Source organism: Lytechinus variegatus, chromosome 9, assembly GCF_018143015.1.
Source record: "Lytechinus variegatus isolate NC3 chromosome 9, Lvar_3.0, whole genome shotgun sequence".
Lineage (NCBI taxonomy): Eukaryota > Metazoa > Echinodermata > Echinoidea > Temnopleuroida > Toxopneustidae > Lytechinus > Lytechinus variegatus.
In genome coordinates this window covers 4,770,531-4,793,590 of record NC_054748.1, presented here as the reverse complement: position 1 = coordinate 4,793,590, position 23,060 = coordinate 4,770,531, and the positions used below count along the sequence as shown (strand labels likewise).

The following is a 23,060-nucleotide window of genomic DNA, read 5'->3' as shown; positions in this document are numbered from 1 at the left end:
TAGTGCAGTTAAGGAGAAAAATCAGCTCACATACCTACAACTGATTAATCACCAGTTCATCCATTGTGACGTTAACGCGCGGAGTGTAAAATATGCGCAGATTATGATGCGCACGAACATATCCGTGGAACGTCCAAAAAAATCAATTGATGTAGTCGATAACTGAGACAATTTCTTTTTCTTATATGCATTTAACCGTGGGCCGTGTGGTCCAGTGGTTAGAGCATTGGATTAATAATCGCAAGGTTATGAGTTCGAACACCAACTCTGCCATTGTCCCCGCTTTGATAAAAAAAAGCCTGAGAGTGATATATGTTGTCAATAACGTCAGCGACTATGACTGAATAATCTAGACGTAAAAATGTGTTCTAGGTAATTGGTTATATACCAGCTTGGCGTTTACCAGACAAAAAATGCCCCCATGCCGAGTTCCTGCGGGAGTTACCATAAACAAAAACAGAACAGAGTTATTGATATAACAAATTTTTTAAATGTCATAACTTTCTTATTTTACATACAATTTTCATTGCTATGCTTGTTTGATTTTTGTCCATTCATTCTAATCAATATCTTTTTCGAGTTGACTTGATATTTAATGCCTAAGCACTGACTGCCTCTTTGGACCAATAGCCTAACTGACAGTGAACATAAAACAGACGAATTCGAAAAGAATGTTATCAAGATGACCAAAATGACAGTTACGCGAAGGGCATTAATTAACCGACCGATGACTGGCTATCTATTTGCAAGTCCATGGCTGTAGAAGGTTTAGGAATATTGGAATAGGGTCCCGTAATGCAAATGTTGGCGATAGCTTATTTGGGATAACAATTTTGATTGGTTTATATCCAGTCTACTTAGCAAAATGCGCATGCTACGAGAACCTTGATTGGTCATTTCATTTAGCGATTAATCACTAACCTTTGTGTTATGGCGTCAAGATGGTGGTTTCATTTCTTGTGAGATAAATCAGAAGCAAAATTAGAAAATGAACAGCGCCAGCTATAGGCATTGCACGAAGTCGATCAAACTCGGCGATAAGCCCTTTCTATTGTTCTTAAACCTACAGTACAAGTTGCTGAGTTCACACTAATTACACAAATAAACATATTTCAAAACATTTTTTTCTGTATTTACTTACTTAGACTTGGTTCCTCCTGTTACCACTTAAGCATTGGGCAGTAACAGAGCATTTCCAATTCTGGCGGTCTTCGGCTAAAGCCTCCGTCTGTTGCCAGATAAGACACATCTCTCAGAGTTCTATGGTTAATGTTCTCTCCCAGGTAGCAATGCGCCTTCTCGTTCTTCTCCTTCCATTTCCAATCTAAATTTCCTTCCCGGATTCTGGGAGTGTGACCATGATTTACATGTAAGTCGTTTCTATGTTACTCTTTAGCAGAGTTTGTTTCTTTGTAATCTCCATATTTGGACTTCCTCATTGATACCTGTCTCCGTAGTTGATACCCATAATTATTTCTGAGACGCATTTTATGAAAGACATCAAACTTATGTATTGACCCATTTCTCATTTTCCAGGTCTCGCTGGTGTATATGGCAACTGTGGTAACCACAGATTTATAGAGTACTACCTTAGTCTCAGGGATAATTACTGAAATAGTCGAATATTGTTTTTTTTTCTTAATGGAAACCCTTTTTAAGTCAAAAGAATGCTAACCTGCTCATTTCAGTACAAAGTCTTGGAAACAATACTTCATCTGTTCCCGTGTTTGGTTCAAATTTATAAACAAAGTTCATACACCCCTTACTAACTCCTCCGGTGGAATTGCTTACAAATTGTATAACTCCATTCCCGGAAAGGCTCTGATACAAAATCATTCAAGATCAGTGACGCTATGATCTGAAAACTACGAGGAGGCCAGACATGAGTCTCAATTTACAAAAAAAAGCTTCGTGAGAGAGAAACGAATGATAAAATAAATGTGCCTTTTTAACTTATAAAAAAAACTAATTTTAGTGAAAAATTATGACTTGATATGATAAAGCAGACTAAATCTCTGCTTGTTACCTTCACATATCTGTTTGTCATTATTAAATTCATCACATAAGCAAGATCTTGACTGATTGTCATAAAAAATAAAACAAAACGCCATATTATACCATTCTCTCTTTGTTTCCTTATCTCATTTAATTTCTTTGTATTTATTCTACATGTATTTACAAGAGGCCCACCCCAATTTGCACGCCTTTTTTAAGATTAAAAAACAACAACCCCAATATAGTTGATTTCTATAAACTTCAAGACATAAGAACCTGAAATAAGAACCAATAAATAGTCGAATTGTTACAAATATCTAAGGGAAAGGTCATTCTAAAGGGGTTTCCACAAAGTCAAGCTAAGCATAAAGTGATAACCCTTGCAACCTTTTTTGTATTTGTAATACAAAAGACAGCCTTGTTCAGATATTTTATCATTGTTGAATATTTTCTTACACATCATGTATTTTCTTTGTTACTTTGTATAATCCATGAAAAGTTTCAGAAACAAAAAAATACATTAAAAGAAGAATTTCTCCTTTGTGGAAAATGACAGCAAATTAAGCCATTTTGCTTAGCTCTTCACCTCAGCAGAGTAGAGGATTAAAACCTAGGTAAGAAAATGTATGTTGATGATAAATAGGTCCAGCAGCGATCAAGGGAAAATCTGATCAGGGAGGTTTTAGATGAAATTAGAATTTCCTGCTATGTCATACTTGTATATTGATCGAAAGTTTAAAAATTTTCAAAACAAAGCAATGCAAGGTTTAAGCATATTCATTGCATTCCAGTTGATTATTTTGCCTATTAGTTTACGAATAGCTCCAATATTTGGGTTAGGGGAAACAAAACATTATTGTGCTTTTCACCGTGTTCAGATCAGTCACTTTATTCTGTGTTAAAAGCGTTGTGATTTACACAGGAAAATACATTTGAGCGTCTTCATTTCTGTCAAAAGGAAATATCATGTGTGTATCTTTTTCCTGAAAATCTTATTTTATCCAATAAATGTTGTACCTCCGAACTGCGCCTTTACCCAGAACATAAATTGATGAAATCTAACAAGTTTAGACTAGTAAATGCCATATTCTATTCCCTGTCTATTTGGTGCAGTTTTCCGAATCTATCTCCATCAAAATAATGTGCAACCCTTTTCCATGGCAAACTACTTTATACCAAATGAAAGCAAAACAAATATCACAAAAACACAGTGAAGAGTTGTAAGTTTCCATCCATTTTGCAAATGAAAAAGGAGGGAAGTTGAATCCACAATAAGCACAAGAAACGGGAAAAATATTTTCGACAGACAAAACGTACATAATACAAATAACTACGTGTTTGTAATGTGTAGCTTATATAGTTTACTTATGTCAGTTTCACTTTAAGCCCCTGTCTTAGCTGGTTACACGGGCCTAATTACAACTGACAGGGAAACGATATTAATTGGAGACAATTTGATATTGCTAATTTACAAAAATGAATGAATAAGACTGACAATCTAACACTGATTATAGGGAGGGTAACAACTAAACTTCCTTTTTTCAACTTGGAAGATATATCACCACTTAAGAATTATTTTCTTTTACTGTCGGAAAAAATAGAGCCATTTTACTATCTCAACCGATAAATTTGATCCTATCAGTTATAGTCTTCATAAATGTCGATTTAGTTTTATAATGAGCCCCCGGCCCTCTGGGTACATTTTTGTGGTCAGATACGGAATGTCAGACATATATCCTATTCACTGGTTGTAAACATTTAACACTTAAAATTCATTCTTATGTTTCATCAATCTTTTTAAAGTGCCACTTTAACACACGAGACTATGGGAAATGTTTGAGGCCCGTGATACCACCAGGAACGCTAACCAAAATACGAACAGAGAGGGCGTGAATCCTAAAGACAGGGTAGTTCACTTTGGTTGAAATGATATCGAGTTGATTGTTATGAAAGCAGGAACAAGAAAAAAACATAGGAAATAAGGGCCCCGTTGCATAAAACTTTTGCCAGACTTATTTTTGCCATAGTTTTTCTATGGCAAAAACCTTAGTTTTTTGCCAGAGTTTCAAATTCGGTCAAAATTTCATGGCAAAAAAACTCTGGCAAACTTTTGCCAGAGTTTTTTAATTTGCCAGAGTTTTTTAAGACTGAATAAACTTGGACGAGGATGAACGCCGATATCAGCCGATATTGCGATCGGTATCTGCAGCTGCTGAAAAAATCTTGGAGACTCCACAAAACGTAAGCTTGATACTTTTTTTATGAAATGTGTTCATATTTGCTATTTTTATCATTATAAATCGATGAATTATTTGCAAAAATATCTGGGTATTGTTTTTAATCCGTGCTCGCACCGTGAAAGTGAGATTCACGATTTTTTTTACACGTTTGAATCGTCCCATTTTTGTGTCGCAAGCAGCTGCGGGGTCAGCGTCTCGGCCATGTATATTGCCGCCGGAGCTTAGGCATAGTGATGTGACCGCGATGGTCGCACTTGGTGCGCAAACAGCTGAAATCACCAAATGCATCGACACGTTTGGAAAGCTTATTTATCGATTTATCGTATTTCTCTTGCTATGATCACATATTCTACATTATGATTGGTATCAGTACATGAAAATTTCATGCTGTTTAAATCAATTTTTCATGTTAGAATTGAATGCAAAGTTGCCAACTTTGCTTTGGACTCTGGTCCACCGTCACTGTCGGTCGGCACTGTCACTGAGTCAAACAAGTTGAATTGAAGTTGGTTAGATTCTAGGCCTAACAACAACAGTTAGATCAAAGTTTCAGATCTAACTTTAGGCCCAGAATCCACATTCTAGATCTAAATTAACTTTTTCTTAAAGAAGTTGAGACTTCAGCTTAGTCAGTAATAATATCTTGAGTTGAGTTTGAGGGCTCCACCGCGAAGCCCCTGAGGCTGAGTCTGAGTAACTTTAAAATTTAAAAAAGATGCATAGCCGTAAAGCTAGAGCTAGATTGATTGTTGGCGCATAGACTCTCTGTTACCAGGCGCAGATCCAGAGCCTGTGTCTTAATGCAGGGCGCGAATTGGCACTATGCACTAGGGCCTACAGCGCTACGATCCAAAAATTTTGACAACTCTGAATGGAGGTCTTAATGTCTCCCTTAAAAAAATTGAAATAAAATAGGGGGCACTTGTACCATTTGACCCTCTTCCCCTGGATCTGCTATGACCCCACTTGAATCGACACCATGATCATGAACAGTACTTAGCGTAATGTGCCAAGAATTTTGAGGGGGCCTGACACTGACAATGGCATCGGGGGCAATTTTTTTTTGGAAAAATTGAGCGATCCAAAATTTTTACCTTTGTTTTTTTTAGTAAGAAATCAAAATTTGTGTTGGATTAAAACAATATCATATTTCACTCCTTTGCCTTTCGTTTCTTTTTTATCCCCTTTATTTTGTTTTTTAACATTTTTAGAGGGTCCATAGTCTAACCCATGGCCATGGGGGGCCAGTCCCTTCCCCCCAAAAAAAAAAATTGTACGCCAGCAGAGAACATGAATCTGTACAGTGGCTAGAGATTAAAAATTGGTCTCAATTTAAAGCTTGTTATAATCCAACACTCTTTGCAATTTATTTAAATTAATTGAAATACATGATCATATTACCATTAAAGTAAGAATCTTGAAAATCCTTTATAAAAAAATTCTTGCAGAGAAACAAATTATATATATATATATATATAATGTAATTTTGGGGCCGAATGGAGACTATGGGATGTTGTATTTGTTAGTATATATTCATTTGATAATTAATACTGAAAGTAATCTCAATGCAAATATTTGTATGGCTTTATCTAGTCTTAATTTGTGACTTTCTAATAGGATTATTTATTTTCTCATTCAATATCTAACAGCTTAAATTGTTGAGGTATATACACAGGAGCAACTCACGTGCATGTGTGACCTTTTTGAGAAGAAACCACGCAAGACTGTTGGTTAGCAATCACCATGTAAAAGGGTAAGATATACAGCTTAATTTCAAATTAGTCAAAATTCTAAATGCTACCATTTAAGTATTTATAGACAGGCTTATCTTTTATGTTGATAATCTTGATGCAAAGTTTCTAAAAGTGAAGAAGGAGTCAGTACTGCCTGATAATGTCGAACATTTAAGTAGTTATAAAGTGCAATTTTTTAAACAGGTTTTGTCTTGAAAGAAAAGAAAAAAAATATTGTTTTTCAGGCATATTTGGAATGAGTAAGAATCCTCCTGTTGATTATTCAATTTATACAACCCCTCCAAAAAAAATACGATATTGTACCTAATCTCACCTGGCTATGCTAGTGATTGTGTAGACCTGAATCAATAATAGTTAAGTTCATTTAATTACCTCTTGCTATCTTTGAAAATTATTATTTATTTATTTTTTTTTTGATATGTCCATTGAAAATGATGAAATCTTATTTTCTTACAATTACAAGTTTGGATTTTCATGGAATAAAACTGAAATAGTACAACACATCTATCTTATAAAATTCCCAAATTGAACTCTAGTTACATAAATAGATTGCAATTTTAGTTTTTTATATAACTTACAAAGTAGAAAAATAATATTAATGATGTGCCATGAAATGAGATTTTTGTCAAATAAATTTAGACATTCGTGACATTAAGTGCAGAGTGTCTTTTCAATTATTATATAGCATATTTTATGATTTGTTTGTGTTTGCATTTTGAATAAAGGTTTGCAGAAACCAGACAGAGGGCCTGGGTGGAGATGCTATTGGCTGCCTAGGTCGGACTGCCTCCAACCTGAGGTGGTCTTGGAGTGATCTAACATTAGAATGAATGGTTACGCTAGGAATCAGACAAAGACTGGTGTGTATTTTTATTTATAAGAGTTAAGAATGTGTTTTATATGCATCAAGAAAAAAATAAAGATCACTATCTCTTAAATTTTATTTTGTTGTAATTTTCATGCAACTAATCCAAAATATCTAGAATTTTTTACCTCCACCCATCGGAGGTGGGGCCGAGGGCAGGTTTTGGGGTGTTCTGGCCATCATTTCTTAACTTATTCTGATAAGTAAAGAACAGTTTGATTTCAAACTTTGTCCAAGTATGCATGTAGGATTGATGATACTTTGATTATTTTGAGGGTATCAAGGTCAAAGGTGACATGCCTTGTTCACTGAATATACATCGTTCCTGTGATAAATGAAGAACCCTTTGATGGTTCAACTTCAACTTGGCAAATATACATTTGGGAGTAACAATGATCAGGTTATATTTTGGGGTCACTAGGTCAAATGTAAAAAATTCACCAGAGATCTTTGGAAAATTTGTGCGTTTAATATTTTTATTTTTTGATGTGGCAATAGTGGATGCATAAATTTTGAAACTTACAAATGTACCCCCATGATTCTTAATGGGTTAAGGATGGATTGGGTGTCACTGCTAAATTCTAAATAATTAACAAAGTGTTCTTCTCCCCCCCTCAAACAAAATCGTTGGAAGTACCATGTATATATGCAAATCATAACCTTTTATTTTTTTGGTTGTCAACATTTTCTGGACAAAAGTGCCCCTCCTTTTGGAAATTTCTGGATCTGTGCCTGGGGTGAGGCGAGTCAAAATCACCCTTCATAGTTTATTAATGATGTTCACTCCACTTTTAAGATCCTTCTGCCTTGATCCCTGTTTGCAATTATAACATTTATAATTTTGGCATTACTGTACTTTGTTAAATCTTTAGGAGGTGAACAGTTTGGTAAAGTGAAGTCAAAATGGAAATCGTGCTGGCAGTCATGAGGAACAAGGCCAAGCATTGGGTCCATCCATGGCCAGGAGACAGAGACTGAGACATCTGAGCAACTGGTTAGTTTTACCGTAAAGATTTATTACACTGATGCATAACAAAATTTAAAATAAATATATCAAAGGATCTTTTATTTATTTTCGCTTTTTTCTATATTCTTTCATTCATTTTCTTGAGAAATGAGCATAATTTTGATTGAAATTTGTATAAGATGGATCTCCCTATAAAAAATAGGTAAACTGGTTTACAATGAAAAATTCACATTATTTAAAACCCAGAATATTAATCATCTGTAACCCATAGAATTCTTTTCATTCATTTTGAATTAATTAAATCTGTTTGTCAAAGGGGACAGTTGTTTTTTTCCTCATGAAAATTTCCGCAAGGTATAAGTAGCTTCAACTACTATTTATTGCCAGCTTGAGAGATTTCGTTCAGAGTTGGTAAATGATTTAAAGTTTTTAAAATGAAATAAGAAATGTTGAATCATAGTAAGTCAATTAAAAAAACCAATGCGGAATGGTTGAAGATGTCATTAAAGTTAAGTCAAAGATTCTTTTTCTTGATGTGCAGCTTTCACATAAGGCAGCCTGCTTCTGGACATGGGGAAGCCAGAGAAAGAGAAGGAGGTTGAGGGGGAGCCTCAAGCTGTTCCCGAGGCACCATTGACATCCAGGGTAGATGGGATCTACCGGTAGTTGATTGTGTAGGACACCAAGATGAAACCCAGCGTAAGAGAAGAAAGAGAAGGTGATCTTCCTGTTTTGACCAGCACACCGAGTACCAGGAGCATGGATCTGCTGCAAGTTCAACAGGAGACTCAGAATGCAGCAAGCTATGCTGCAAATATTTTATATAAAAAATCATCCATGATGATTTTAAAATTATCCTTAATTGTTTGCAGCAGTTTGTTAATGGAAATCAGAAGTAATGTTGAATAATTCAACTTCCTTTTTTTTTGTATTTTACTACTGATGTCCATTAACATCTACAATAAATATTACCCGTGTTCTAAGTAAATCTTGCTGAATTTTAAAGAAGGCATCAAATACTTATTGGTGCATATACTCCACCTTTTTTTATGATGTTCCCTTGTTTTCCTGCTGAAAAGCTCAATGCAGCTTTAACTTAAGCAAAATATGAACAAAAATCTTTATTTGTAGAAATCCATACAGCAATATCTATATTACAGAGATTGGGCAAGATTGTTTCATTGACAGTTACTAATTAAAATAATTAATTTCATGTTATTTATGATAGTTTCTCAAACAATTTCCATTGAAAATGAAATAAATGAAATGTATGAGAAATTTTAAGAACAATATTCATCAAAAAGAATCGTTTGCTGCTGCTATTGTTTTTTTAGAAGCAAATTTTACATTTTAAAATAAACCAGGCTATGTTGGCTTTTATGAATTCATCTTTTCTGTCAACTCTAAAAATAGTAGCTTCAATGCCACATACAATTTATATTCTTCTGGAATTAATATTTAAATTATTTTATTAGATGTTTTCATCATCTGTAGAATTTTTAGTAAAACTTGAACTGCAGAAACACTTCAAAAGAAGAAATGAGTAGACTGAAAACCTGTTGAATATTCTTTTTAGAAAATGAAGTAAAATCACCTTGAACTTTGGAAATTTCCAAAAGCATATGTTTGAGCAAGTAATATGAAAATGAGTTTTGCTTAGGTCACATTACGGCGAGTAGAAATAAGCCGTTTTATGTATTATTATACGAATCACCTACATGAAGCTGGTACAAGGATGAATAAAATGGCTGATTTCGACTAGCCGTAAGGCCACCGGCCGGCAAATGTGACCTAGGCATAAATTGCTGATGTCATTGCCTCATAATTTTATACAAAATAATGGCAAAGACTACATCCTTTAGGATTGAGAAAGTTAAACTTGAACTTTATTCTCATCTCAGTAGATAGAAGATAATGTTATTCATTCAATACTTGAATAAGATTTGAACAAGTGCCTTGCAATGCAACATAAAAATTAAGGTTCTGAAATCTTAAAGGGAATCCCTGTGCAAGAACAGTTTTAAAGTTTATTTATACATGTTCATCTTGCAAGTCTGTTATATTTTCTGTCAGCATTGTTTGTGGATCCCACACTGGTGTCATAAGCCATGGTTCTTATATATATATCCTGCATTGCCCAACAGGATGCCTTGCAATTCGCCATCTGCAAAAGGTTATCCAATGGCACCGCTTTCAACATTCAATCACATCTTTCAATATGCATACAATGGTATGGGATACTGTTAGCATTGAAATTAAAATATGAATTGATAAGAATTATTTTCAATTAAATTCAAACTATTATTATTGTTCATAATGAGTTCTTTGAACTGTCACTCTGATTGTTCTTAATAAGTGATTGCAAATAAAATTATTTCAAATGTATAATTCTATGAGAAATGAATTGTTTAAAGGAGGATGAATTGCGAGAGAAGTGATAAAAAAGAAATAAAGTATTGAGAAAGAGACATCCGAGTTGTGTGACTGTAATTTAATTGAGAGAAGAAAACAATCCTTAATAAGTGATAAGTGTTCCTTATTCTCAATTGCTAATTAGATTATTTTAAACATATGATAATTGAGAATTGTTTAAAAAAGGAGAAAGGTAGAGAGAAGAGGAAGAAAAGGAATTATTAAGAGAGAGACGTCTGAGTTGTGTAATATTTTAATTGACAGTAGAACAAAAATTTAACCTTCCGGTTGGCCTCTGACTAAAAAAATAAAATTCACCATCCCTGTTTGCCCATAAAGGAAAATATTTTTTATTTTTGCATAAAAATGTAACCAAGAAAAACATCCAGTCTTAATTCCCCCCCCCCCTGTATATTGCCCCACCTTCAACACTATTCAACACTATGGTCTGACTGAAGTATAATGGGGCATAAAAAGTAACAAGCATGGTGCTGTTAATGATTTATGTATTTATATTCTATGTTTTATGAAATTACTAATTTTTATATTTTGGAAAGATTTTTAACATTGCCAAGAAAACACCAACAACAAAAAAGTACCTTTTGAAATACAGGCAATGTGATACAAAATGTTTTCCTCCACTTTATTTAAAAATATGTTTTGAATAATGGCATTGAGGGGGGGGGAAGTGTGATTGAATTGAATTTAATTATTTGTACCTTGTAAATACATTGTGTAGGCCTAGGCTGTTTACCCCCCCCCCCCCTCTTCCAGAATACTCCGCTCTTGCTATCTCTCTCTTCCCCTGTCATTGCATGTAAGTTGTTGGACAGTTTGGTCCCATCATATCATTAATTTAGTTTTATTCCCAGGGTTTTATAAAGCAACCACAAATCTAGAAAAAAAGAAAAAACGTAGCTCTCAGTTCCCGTTCATTTTTCTTAAGGAACTTTCGATGATGGCTATTTTTTTTTTTTTACTTTACTACATTTTATTCCCAGCATTCTATTATACACATGTAGACACAAGTGTGAAATTAAAAGGAATCCACACAAATTTCGGGTCACTGTATATATAGTGTAAGTTTTGATATTAGTCGGATATTTCATTTTCCCTTTTGTTTACGTGCTCGATCGTCGTCTGTCATGGACTGGAGCGAGCCGAGCGACGGGGAAGAAAAAGATAAGTTAGGTCTGTTTTTAGTGAAAGATAGACCTCCTCCAGCATGCCCCTCCTTCTCAATCATCACCCAGTTTTTATGACCTGTTAAAGAAAAATGAGACTGGCAAAGGTGAGAAATTAAGATGTCCAGTGAGCGCGTCCTTATCTTACTTTGAAGTTCCAACTTATTTTTTCAAGTGTGGGACTAGGCCGTATCGACTGCTATTCAAGTTTTCCTCGTAAAATTGAACTTGCAGTACAAGTCTGTTCAATTGTTAAAATAAAGTTAGCTCATACTTCTGAGTATTTCAGTTGATTTAGGGTAGTATTTCTGGGTATGTCTTATGGAACTTGTAAATATTTGGATTTGTAAAGGTGGTTAAATGGTAAAAAACAGCAAAAATAGAGGCGGCTTAGAAGGTACTCCAACAACACATCGTCGCATATCGCATGGAGGTTGATCCAGCGGCCAGCTCGCCAGCCGGAGGCTTTGGCGATAAAGGTCACGGTAGCAAAGAAAAGAGCAGACTGCCCAAGTTCAAGTTCAACTTTAAAGCCTTATGTTTTGAATAATTTAAAGGGTTAAGTTCAACTGCATCGATCTATTCACAGCATAACTTTTCAAAAAACACTGTAATCATATAGATTTACTTAAAGTTAAACAAGAACTAGATTCTATCTAAGATTTTTATTTATTGTCCTGTCACAGGGTTGATATATCTTAAAAAATTAAACCACCAACTATTCCCCCACTTCACTTAAAATCTAGACCTTCCTAGGCCCTATTTTTACTAAATTAAATGAAATTTTCTGTAATTACCTTATTGCGTAGCCTATATAAGGCTTATGTCAACGTTCTAATTATTCTTGAAGCCGTAGACAGGTGAATACTGTACATGGTACTTGGGACAGATCCTGAGCAGCTGCCTTGAAATAGTTTTGCCGGAGTTTTTAGGACTTTGCCGGAGTTTTTAGGACTTTGCCGTTGGTACAGGAGCTACGGCAAAAACCCACTTGATTTGCCGGAGTTTTTTAAAAGTTTTGCCGTAAAAAAACTCTGGCAAAGTTTTATGCAATGGAAAACTCCGGCAAATTTTTTTTTGCCATAGTTTCTGATTTTTTGCCGTAAAAAAACTCCGGCAAAAGTTTTATGCAACGGGGCCCTTATATGACGAAAATCTATGATGATAATAACAATAACAATGATAATAATGATGGCGATGATGATAATGATAATAATAGTTATAATAATAATGTGAGTAATAATAACAACAGCAACAATACTTCTACTACTACTGCTAATAATAATGAATATTGATTTATTTCAATGATGATTTATAAAAAAAAGAGTAAAATGATAAAATACATGAACACATTATTGCATACTCGATATCAGTCTTGATGAAAAAAAAGATCAAATGAATAAATGAATGAATGTAGAATGAATTAATAAGCTAATATCAACAGCTGAACATAAAATAATGCGTTTTGAAATCGATAGCTGAATGAAGGGATGGATGCAACATCTAATTATTATTCTTTCAAGAATGATTGATATAAAAGATGAATAAATAAATGAATTAATGAATTGATGAAATGTAACACAAAAGTGAATAATGAGAATCTGACAATTTGAAATAGCAATTACCGTCGATATACGTTTGCCAAACAAAACCTTCTCCAAACCGATAAATTTTACGCCATTTGGAATAACGTAACATATCTCGTCGATCTGGAGTCGGTTTCGCCAAGTGTGACTGCGGCAGGGACGCAACGATCTCGTTCTGCAGCTATTCTCTCAACGGTAGAATTCTATTGGGTTTTCTTTCAAGATTTTATTACCATCGAATTTTCGATTGGAACTAAAAAGTTGACCCATTGATCGTGCGTTTTGTAGTCGACTGGTCGAATTGATATCCTAACACTAAAGAAAAACATCCAGGTACATGGTGCTTCAACAAAAGCCACTGCTGCATTCCTGAAAAGTTACAAATAGCATTCAGATGTATAGAACCTTTTGTTAACTTGGCTTAATATTTTGCCATTACTTTGTGTAGTCTCTAAAAAAAGGAAATGATAACGGAACACAAAGCAATGACAGTGATGAGCAGGATGGTCATGGTAACGGTGGATATATTCATTCATGTTAGCATTTCTACTCTTTTTTATTTGAACATACTCAAAACGCAGCGTGGTGATAATGATCACAATAATGACGACGAAATAGAATAGAATTCATTACACTCTTGAGACAGAAAATGCCTAACTTTAACCAACACTGGGCAATATAGTATGACAGAACCGTTGGTTAAAATCTGTCAAAATTGGGTAATAAAGACTAATAACTGGGCAAAAAATAATATATACAATATATATATATATATATATATATATATATATATATATATATATATATATATATATATATATATATATATATATATAAAATTATGTGTGTGTGTGTGTGTATACATCTGTTGAGATACACTGTAGCTATCGTCCTACTGCTGCACTTCAAGGTTGAGTATGGATGCTACGATGTAATTTACCAGAAGCTTGCATAGCATTCTAAAATAATATCAATAAGTAATAAACTGAATATTACTCAGTGCATAGCCAGGCGTCTCCATCCATTCATCCCGTGTTAGCCTATTTGGAAACGAATTTCGTGTTCTAAGCATACATGGGAAAAATTGGCAATTGTATGATTTTAGAATCGACTCGTCTGTTTTGTTTTAAGCATTTTAGTTTCATTCGCAGTGAAATGGTAATAAAATGTATATCTGAATCTTAAAGAATGCAAGTTAAATCTCAAAATATATTTTGATTGTAAAAGTGCCTGTCAATATTACAATTTATATTACACTGTATACCTTAAAAAGGTTGTTTTTATAGAGGTATATTGAAGAAAAAATTAAGAATAAAATGAGGAAGACGATTTCACTACAGTCTTTGGAACAAATATCCATGGTGTAGCCGTGGTGGGTAAATTGCCAATTCGTCTACTGCCATCCCGTCCACTCACCACATGGTCTACTTTCATTTCGTCTAATGCCATTCCGTCCATCAACATTTCGTCTACCACCCATTTCGTCCATTCACCATTTCGTCTAATAGCCATTTAGTCTAAAGGCCAGTTAGTCTATAGCCAATTCGTCTACAACCATTTCGTCTACCAACCATTTCGTCTAAATCCATTTGGTCTAATGCCAAATCGTCCATTAACCAGTTCGTCCACCGTTCATTTGGTCCAATAGCCATGTCGGCTAATTTCAGTTGGTCTAATATCCACATCGTCTACTTATCAACTCGTCCAATTGCCATTTCGTCTAATAGTCATTTCGTCCATCAACCATTAGGTCCAATAATCAGTTCGTCTACCAACCAAATCGTCTACTAACCATTTCGTCCAATTCCCAAATCGTCCAATAGCCATTTAGTCTAATAGCCATTCGGTCCAATAGCCATTTCGTCTAATACAAATAATTTGCGTTATCCGAGGAGGGGAGCGAAATGACTTTAATACCTTAATAATACACATCTAAATAAACAATTCGAGCGCGGGTCGAAATTTGTGATATTCTGACATGAAAAATGACGTTTTAAGGACTGTTTGTAAGCATTCATAAAGTGGATACATAGGCATTTCGAGGAGGGCAAAGCGTCCGCCCCTCCTTATTGACGGCCCCCAAAAAGAGAAAAGGGTGGGGGAGAAAAAAAGAGAAAAGGGGAAGGAGGGAAAAGAAAACGGTGAATGAGACGAGAAAAAGCTGAAGGAAGGAATTAGACATTGACAATCCACGTCACTATATATCCAGTTTAGAAATGAATATACAAACATGTGCACGGCGAGTTAAAAAAAAATGATATTTCAGGACACTTTGAACACTCCCTGTAATACAGGATACATAATTATCTTAAAATGAACAATTACTGCAATTATTGCCGAAAATGTTGGTTAATTGACATAAAGAAGTAACAGATTAAGGATTTTTTGAAGGAATTCAAGAAGAGATGGATGTATCATAAATAAAAATGTGAGCGCGCAGCAAGAGCTGAAGCTGTTTCCCTATTTTCAGATCTCAAAAATGGGAGATTTTAATCATTTTTCTTTTGTTATTATGTACAGGATACATATCTCAATAAATTATTAATACGAGCGCGAAGCATGAGATGTTTTCCTTTCCTTTTTTTCCTTTTCTTTCTCCCTCTTCCCTCTTCCTTTTTTTCCTTCTCTCTTTCTTCCCCATTTTTTTTCTCTTTCTCTTCTCCTTTTCTTCTTTTTTTCTCTCCCTTTTCTTTTCCTCTCTTTCCTTCCCTTTTTGGCGCCCCCTTTCGCCATCGCCAGTATACCATTCCGTTTTTCCTCGCCCGTATCGTGTATATAACCTCGATAAGACACACATTGCTTCCCCCTTTGGGTGGAAAACACTTCCATAATGCAAAGTAATCAATGACGAACAACACTAGTCAACAGTGATAAAATAAATCAAGAAGTTGAAGAGAATTGGTAATTAATTAGGCCCACAATCGCGAATAGAGTCGACTCGGGTTGTAGAGGGAGCTAGTGCAGCATAGTAGACCAGTATGCGTATTAGACGAAATGAATATTAGACGAAATGGTGATTAGCCAAAATGGCAATTGGACATATTGGCTATTAGACCAAATGGCAATTAGACCAAATGATTGTTAGCCGAAATGAGTTTAGACCAAGTGATAGTAGACCAAATGCAGTTAGACCAAATGGAACATGGACGAAATGAAAGTAGACCAAATGGTTATTAGACCATTTGCCTTTAGACCATTTGGCTATTAGACCAAATGGGAATAGACGTAATGATAGTGGACAAAGTGGCTATTGGACCAATTGGCAAAAAAATACCATTAGACCAAATGGCTATTAGACCAAATGATAATAGACGAAATGGCTATTAGACGAAATGGCTATTAAACGAAATGGTGATTGGACGAAATGGTAATTGGACCATGTGGATAGTGGACCAACTGATGGTAGACGAAATGATATTAGACCATGTGGGTAGTGGACAAAATGGCAGTGGACGAAATGGCAATAAACCGTCGTGGTGTAGTGGTTCTGACTCTCGCCTTGTAAACAGAGGGTCGTGTGTTCGAATCACACCGCGGTCTGGCGTCCTTTGGCAAGGCGTTAATCCACACTTTGCAACTCTCGACCCAGGTGCTTAATGGGTACCCGGTAGGATGTGAAAGTCACTGTAGCTTGTCCAGTATTGTGTGCGCCTCACAGGTGACTGACTGGAATACTCCCCAGGGAGTTGAGGATGTGCACACATTGTGTGCGGGAATGACTGATTGAATCCGATGACCGGGGTAATAATATATCTGTAAACCGCTTAGAAACGTCGTTCCGATGGATTAAGCGCTATATAAAAGCGGATTATTATTATTATTATACACTCCATACTACAGGGAATTATAATAAATCCAGATAAATTGTAGATATGGACCAATCGAATTCTGGATATAGTTTTAATCATAAAGATTGATTTTAAATATAAAAGGAATTATATTGGAATTCATTAAGATTTAAACATGGTTGTAAAATGCATGATAATTCTTTTATATCTCAAAATATTTATATCAAAATCAATCCAGAAATCAATTGGTCTCTACCTGCATTCTCCCGGGATTCGATTTAAATACCTGCAATTTAGACTGTTCCGAGAACAAGTAGAGCGCCTCTGGTAGTCTCACCTGCCTTACGTAATTCAACATAGCAGCAGTGCTGACTTTGAAAACTACTATGAGATAATCATTCACAAACCATACCATTCATGTAATGATACAATACTACGTTATAAACCCTAACTGTATTTCACCTTGGTCATGTTACCTAAGTATGTCAGTGGTACCTCATTGCCCCTATGGCCACATTTCATAAAATATATCCATAAAATTTGAAAGTTATGGCACCAATTTAATAATTACCTCCGACATGGCCAAAGTTCATTGACCTTAAATGACCTTTGACCTTCGTCATCTGACCAGAAACTCAAACAGGGTGTTTAGTGATACTTGATTACTTTTATTTTCCATTTTTTTAAATCAGATCCATAAACTTTCAGTTATGATGGTAATTAAACAAATACCCCCAACTTGGTCAAAGTTCATTGACCCTAAATGACATTTGACTTTAGTCATGTGACTTGTATTTCTTTTGAATAGAAAATTGATTTTTTGCCACTTTTATTCACGTTTTAATGTGAACTTCAAATTTTCTGTGAAATCATCAGAGCGACTATAAGTCTATAGTTTTTGAGAAAGAAAACAATAAATCTATGAAAAATTTACCTAGCCCGTTTTGAGAAATGAGCTCTTCAGAAGAGTTTGGTTGCAAAAGGGGTTAGGTCCACTCCAAAAAAATAATTCTTTTAATATCAAATATTGCAATATTCTTATGCGAAACTAATTTTTTTATGATGCCGTACGATGTGAACATAAAATTGAGTGTAAAAGAAAGCTGCCTGTTTTCACATTAAAAAAATATCATTTTACAAAAAAAAATCTATGTGGACCTAACCCCTTTTTGAAAAAAGGGTGATTTTTCTTTGCCAAGTTTGTCCACTTTTTAATAGGAATTTCAACTTGTTTCGAGTATCATCTTATAAAGCAACTAAAAATGAGACAAAATACAATTGAATTTGACGAAAAAAAAGACCTAACCCCGTTTGCAACTGAGCTCTTCATATGCTTCATTTATATTTTCATTCCATATTCCCTTTTCATTTAAATTACTATTTTCATAATCCCTACATGGTCTTTTTTGTCTTAAAAGACTATTACAATTGTGTATTATTCGTTTTAACAGTAATCATTTACGATATATCTTAATCGATTTTGCACATTACTTTTATTTGAAAAAAAAAATCAAAATCGCAAAATGAATATAAATCAATTATAGTTGCCGATGTTCCTGATGTCATCATTCTTACTAAAATGGATTAAATCATTGTCTTTATGAAGTTGTTATGAATTTTGATCTCTTTATTGATATTATTGTTGGAGTTATTATAACAGATATCATCACTTTCATTATCCAAATTGTCATAATTGTTGTAATTAGGTAATAACCGTAAACAGAATAAATCGGAGAATTTTGACCATTTTAAACGCGAGTTTCCTTTTCTTTTACAGCTTAATTGTTCTTTGCTTACTCTGTAGTACTCGTGTGATGTATTTTTACATTTTTACTCGTGTGATGTATCAATAGGTCGAGCTTCACGAAAAAATATCATATCATTTTCGCTGCTAAAGTTTAATCTTCATCTCCACCATTATCATTATCATCATCGTTCTTATACATGTGTCATGGCTTGTAAGGAACTTATAATTAAAACATATTTGGCGCTTAAACATCTACTTGCAAAGAATACTGATTTTTTTATGACAATAAAAGAAACGTAAAAAATTGGTTCGGTTGCAATGGAGCTTTTGGTATATGATGATAATGATTATATAGCACTGGTATTAAAGCATTTTTAGTACAATCACATTAACCAGTAGTATATATTTAGTACCACAAAGGCCTACATATTTGCAGTATTCGATTCATTTTTCCACCGTCACCATTCGCAATATACACGACCAATATCTCATGTAGAAATTAGCACATCCAAAGAAGACACTACCCGGCTAAAAGACTCCAGCCCGGCGCCAATACTTTTCCCCTCTGTAAGCCTAATCACGGGATATCACGATTAGACGAAATGAGAGAGAGAAAAAAATGCATGATTCTGAAAACTCGACATCGATGCGTGTTTTAGCGCGATGACGACATCAAGTAATTAACCCAAGCGCTTTGCTACAGCGAGGAGTGGGGGAGAAAATGGGCGACGAGAGAGTTAAGACCATCTCATTCCGCATTCAACATCCTTGTTCATTGTCATCGCAATCGCCTCTTCAAATAGAACACACAAGTGATGCGAGCCCGTGAGATATAGCAATGCTGTAATACACACACGAACACGCGCACATTATCGGCGATGCCTGCGTGTATTAATAAAAAAGCGAGTGTATACACCGCCGTGAGGCCGACATATATTATGCTCATTGGCGTGGAATTACACCAGCACGGTTCGGCCGGTTCTCCATTCGGCAGGTCGTAGCCAATGCATTGGAAGTCAGCGAATAGCCATTCAGATTAACGAATAAAGAACAAGAGGTCCAGGCCGGGCGCTGCCAGCTATCTGAACGAGGAGAGTTCATTGCTAGCTCTCGCGACAATTTCAGTTCACCGCCGCCATTACAGAGGCTGCTGCTGGTGTGCCGTTCGTTTTGAACGGATCAAAGGAAAGCTTTGGTAGATCGGAACATAGTGTACTGTAGTTTCTCCTTTCATGGCTGTCCTCCCTCCGTGTAACTCGCCTGTGGTTGAAGAAACAAGAGATGAGGATGTGTTCATATCAAGTTATTGATAGGGGGAGGGGTCGACACCCAAAGCGCTAGCAACATAGGAAACCGATCTCACATGAACCAAGGAGTTGGATTCCGAAGAACTTGCGAGGAAAACTAACAGGGATACCAAGAAGAGTTCAAGCAAACGTTCACGCACGGCGATATTGAATGTATATGCATAGACTTATTTCTCTTACCGTTCATGATTTAATTCAATGTACATAGAAAGTGGACATCGTTTTCTAACGGAGTCAGTTGGACGATTTATGCTTCAAATCTTCCGACATCCATGTAATAACTTCCGGGAAGCTTGTTTTGTGATGATTTTGATAGGAATGCACCGCTGGTTTCTCAGTTTTGTTTGGATGTAATTTCAGTTGTTGAAAAGTTATTCACATCTCCTTGACCTTGATCCCCTGCGTCTTAGGCATCGAGGCTTTCGGAAAGATAGCTCCTGATCTGCCAAATCAATTCTATAACTTGGTATTTTATCATATGGTGTTTTTATGGTAAGTACAAAACTAATAACCTGCAGCAGAAGGCGTACTTTATATCTGAAGCTGTTAAAAGATCATTTAAGTTGCTTGTTAAAGGTAATTATTTATGATTGGTCTTAAATTGCATATCTTTGACTTATGAACATGATTATATTGTAATCAGTGCACAGAACTAGCATAGCTTTACCTATATTTAGGAACTGATCTCGGCAAGAGATCATTAATCTATTTTCAGCGTGCGGATAGAAACAATTTGACGATTGGTGGCAACTTTAAGAAAGCCAGCCTCACCCCTTTTGACCCCTTTCCCCTAATATTTGCTCAACGTGCTGCCCCCTTTGAACTGAATTTAAGTTGTTTTTTTTATTTAGGCGCGCTACTTTTTTTTCTTTAATTGTTAAACACCAACCGCCACCATTTTCAACCATAAAATTGATTTGATCGAGCGTTGGGGGTTAAACCCTGCCTGGTCTCGCTCGAACAACAGGCAAAATAGATCCTGGGGTAGGAAAAAGCAGCCCAAGACCTCCTTGGCGCCCTCTACGGCAAGTCCAAGGATGGAAGCGGCAATGGCAGGGCTTGAGGCAGCATCGGGTAATCCGTATGCATCCACCCCACGGCACTACGGAAGGTCAATGTCTCATACCCCCAGTGGAGGAAACATCTCTGGCGCTATGAGCAACTGTCGGTCTCTACCTCGACTCCTTGAGCAAGGTGATGACAGCAGTGACAGCGGGGAAGACATGGCAAGCGAAGATCCTGGATGGGAACGCGTTGTCATCAACGTCAGTGGTCTCCACTACGAAACACACCTCAAGACTCTGAACCAATTTCCAAACACTTTACTAGGAAACCCTGAGCGAAGGATCAGGTATTTTGATCCCATTCGGAACGAATACTTTTTCGATCGTAATCGACCGAGCTTTGATGCCATTTTGTACTATTACCAAAGTGGGGGACGGTTGCGGAGGCCTGTCAATGTTCCTATAGATGTCTTCACAGAGGAAATAAAATTCTATGAACTGGGCGATGAAGCAATGACAAAGTACAGAGAGGACGAGGGCTTCATTCAAGATGAGGAAAAAGTATTGCCTACGAATCCCTTGCAAAAGAAAATGTGGCTTCTATTTGAATATCCCGAGTCTTCTAGAATGGCTAGAGTTGTAGCAATCATTTCTGTTAGTGTAATCCTTATATCAATTGTAATTTTCTGTATGGAAACAATGCCAGAGTTCAAAGACGCGCGTAAGATGACGGAGAGTGGATCAGGGGTTACTACTTGTGGAGCGACTATGGCAGCGACTACGGTGCCCACGCCAACTCAATCAGGCAATAGAACGATGTCATCGGAGGAAGCAGATGCTGCCTTAAAAAGTGCAGAACTGGCGGCATACTTCCGCCACCCGTTCTTTGTGATCGAAACGTGCTGCATTGTTTGGTTTACTTTCGAAATTCTGGTTCGATTTCTGTCGAGCCCAAGCAAATTGGCCTTTGCAAAAAACGTCATGAATATCATTGACATCATAGCAGTACTTCCATATTTTATACAAGTGGGCACCATGATCGCCCAGTCATCCACAGATACTAACAGCCAGGCTATGTCCTTAGCCATCCTTCGTGTTATCCGACTTGTTCGCGTATTCAGAATATTCAAGCTTTCGAGGCACTCTCGGGGCTTACAAATTCTTGGTCGAACTTTAAAGGCCAGTATGCGTGAGCTAGGCCTGCTCATATTCTTCCTGTGCATTGGGGTTGTCCTATACTCAAGCGCCGTCTACTTCGCCGATGCTGACAGCTCGGACGAAAACGGCGAACCTATCTTTAAGAGTATCCCCGATGCCTTCTGGTGGGCAGTAGTCACCATGACAACTGTCGGTTATGGTGACATGAAACCCAAAAGTACAGGTGCTAAAATCGTAGGATCGCTCTGCGCAATAACGGGCGTACTGACGATCGCGCTTCCTGTTCCTGTAATCGTGTCCAATTTCAATTATTTTTACCACCGGGAGGACGACGGTGAGGATTCCTCAAACTACTCACATGTATCAAGCTGTCCGTTCCAACAAGCGCCCTCTATTGACGATAAAAGTGAAGGTAATAGTGAGTTGGATCAACATGATTTTGTGGAGATGGAAGAGGGGCTATTAGAATCGTCAAGTAGGAAATCTAATCACAATGGTAATTCAAAGCCAAATAATGTTCAGGGCAACTGTATAAGGAATAATAATCTTAAAATGCTTAGCATAGAAACAGATGTCTAACTATGGCTAATGATATTCTTTTTTGTTTGAATTTTGTACAACTTGCCACTAGTACCTTGCATTGCAATAAATGGAGTTCTAAGCCTTGCTGACATGAATTCGAAATTACAACTGAGATTAAACAATAACAAGAACGACCATTCTATAGAGATTACAATGATTTCATGCGTGCGCGCGGTACCATTTACCGCGCCGCAGCTAACAAGCATTTCCCCCGGTAATTGATGTCAATTTATACGGCTCTCTCCCCTAGACTCGATCGCTGCGCTTTTTTGCATTCTAACCATAATATGCTTTTATGCAATGCTCTGTCTAAGAACAATGTCATGTATAAGATCAAAATATTCCCTGGACGGAGAGCGTTTTGGGTAACGATCAGTATTTGCGAAGCAAGCGTATGTCAGAAAAAAATGTCAGAATAGAACAAGCAATTAAAGAATCTAGTGATTCTTGAGAAATAGCTTTTGTAAATAT

The 23,060-nt window shown here is 36.1% G+C and overlaps 1 protein-coding gene and 1 long non-coding RNA gene across 2 annotated transcripts; both read left to right on the top strand.

Annotated features, from left to right (window-relative positions):
- Nucleotides 1–3,977: 3,977 nt before the first annotated feature.
- On the top strand, nt 3,978–10,003 carry LOC121421305. Its single transcript, XR_005970952.1, has 5 exons — nt 3,978–4,236; nt 5,885–5,988; nt 6,715–6,849; nt 7,727–7,848; nt 8,363–10,003. It is a non-coding gene; the product is annotated as an uncharacterized LOC121421305 (long non-coding RNA).
- A 10,176-nt stretch (nt 10,004–20,179) lies between these two features.
- Nucleotides 20,180–22,815, top strand: LOC121421769 (potassium voltage-gated channel subfamily A member 2-like). The gene has a single exon (XM_041616567.1). It carries the CDS (start codon nt 20,883–20,885, stop codon nt 22,584–22,586), a length of 1,704 nt encoding a protein of 567 aa, XP_041472501.1. The 5' UTR covers nt 20,180–20,882; the 3' UTR covers nt 22,587–22,815.
- The last annotated feature ends 245 nt before the right edge of the window (nt 22,816–23,060 follow it).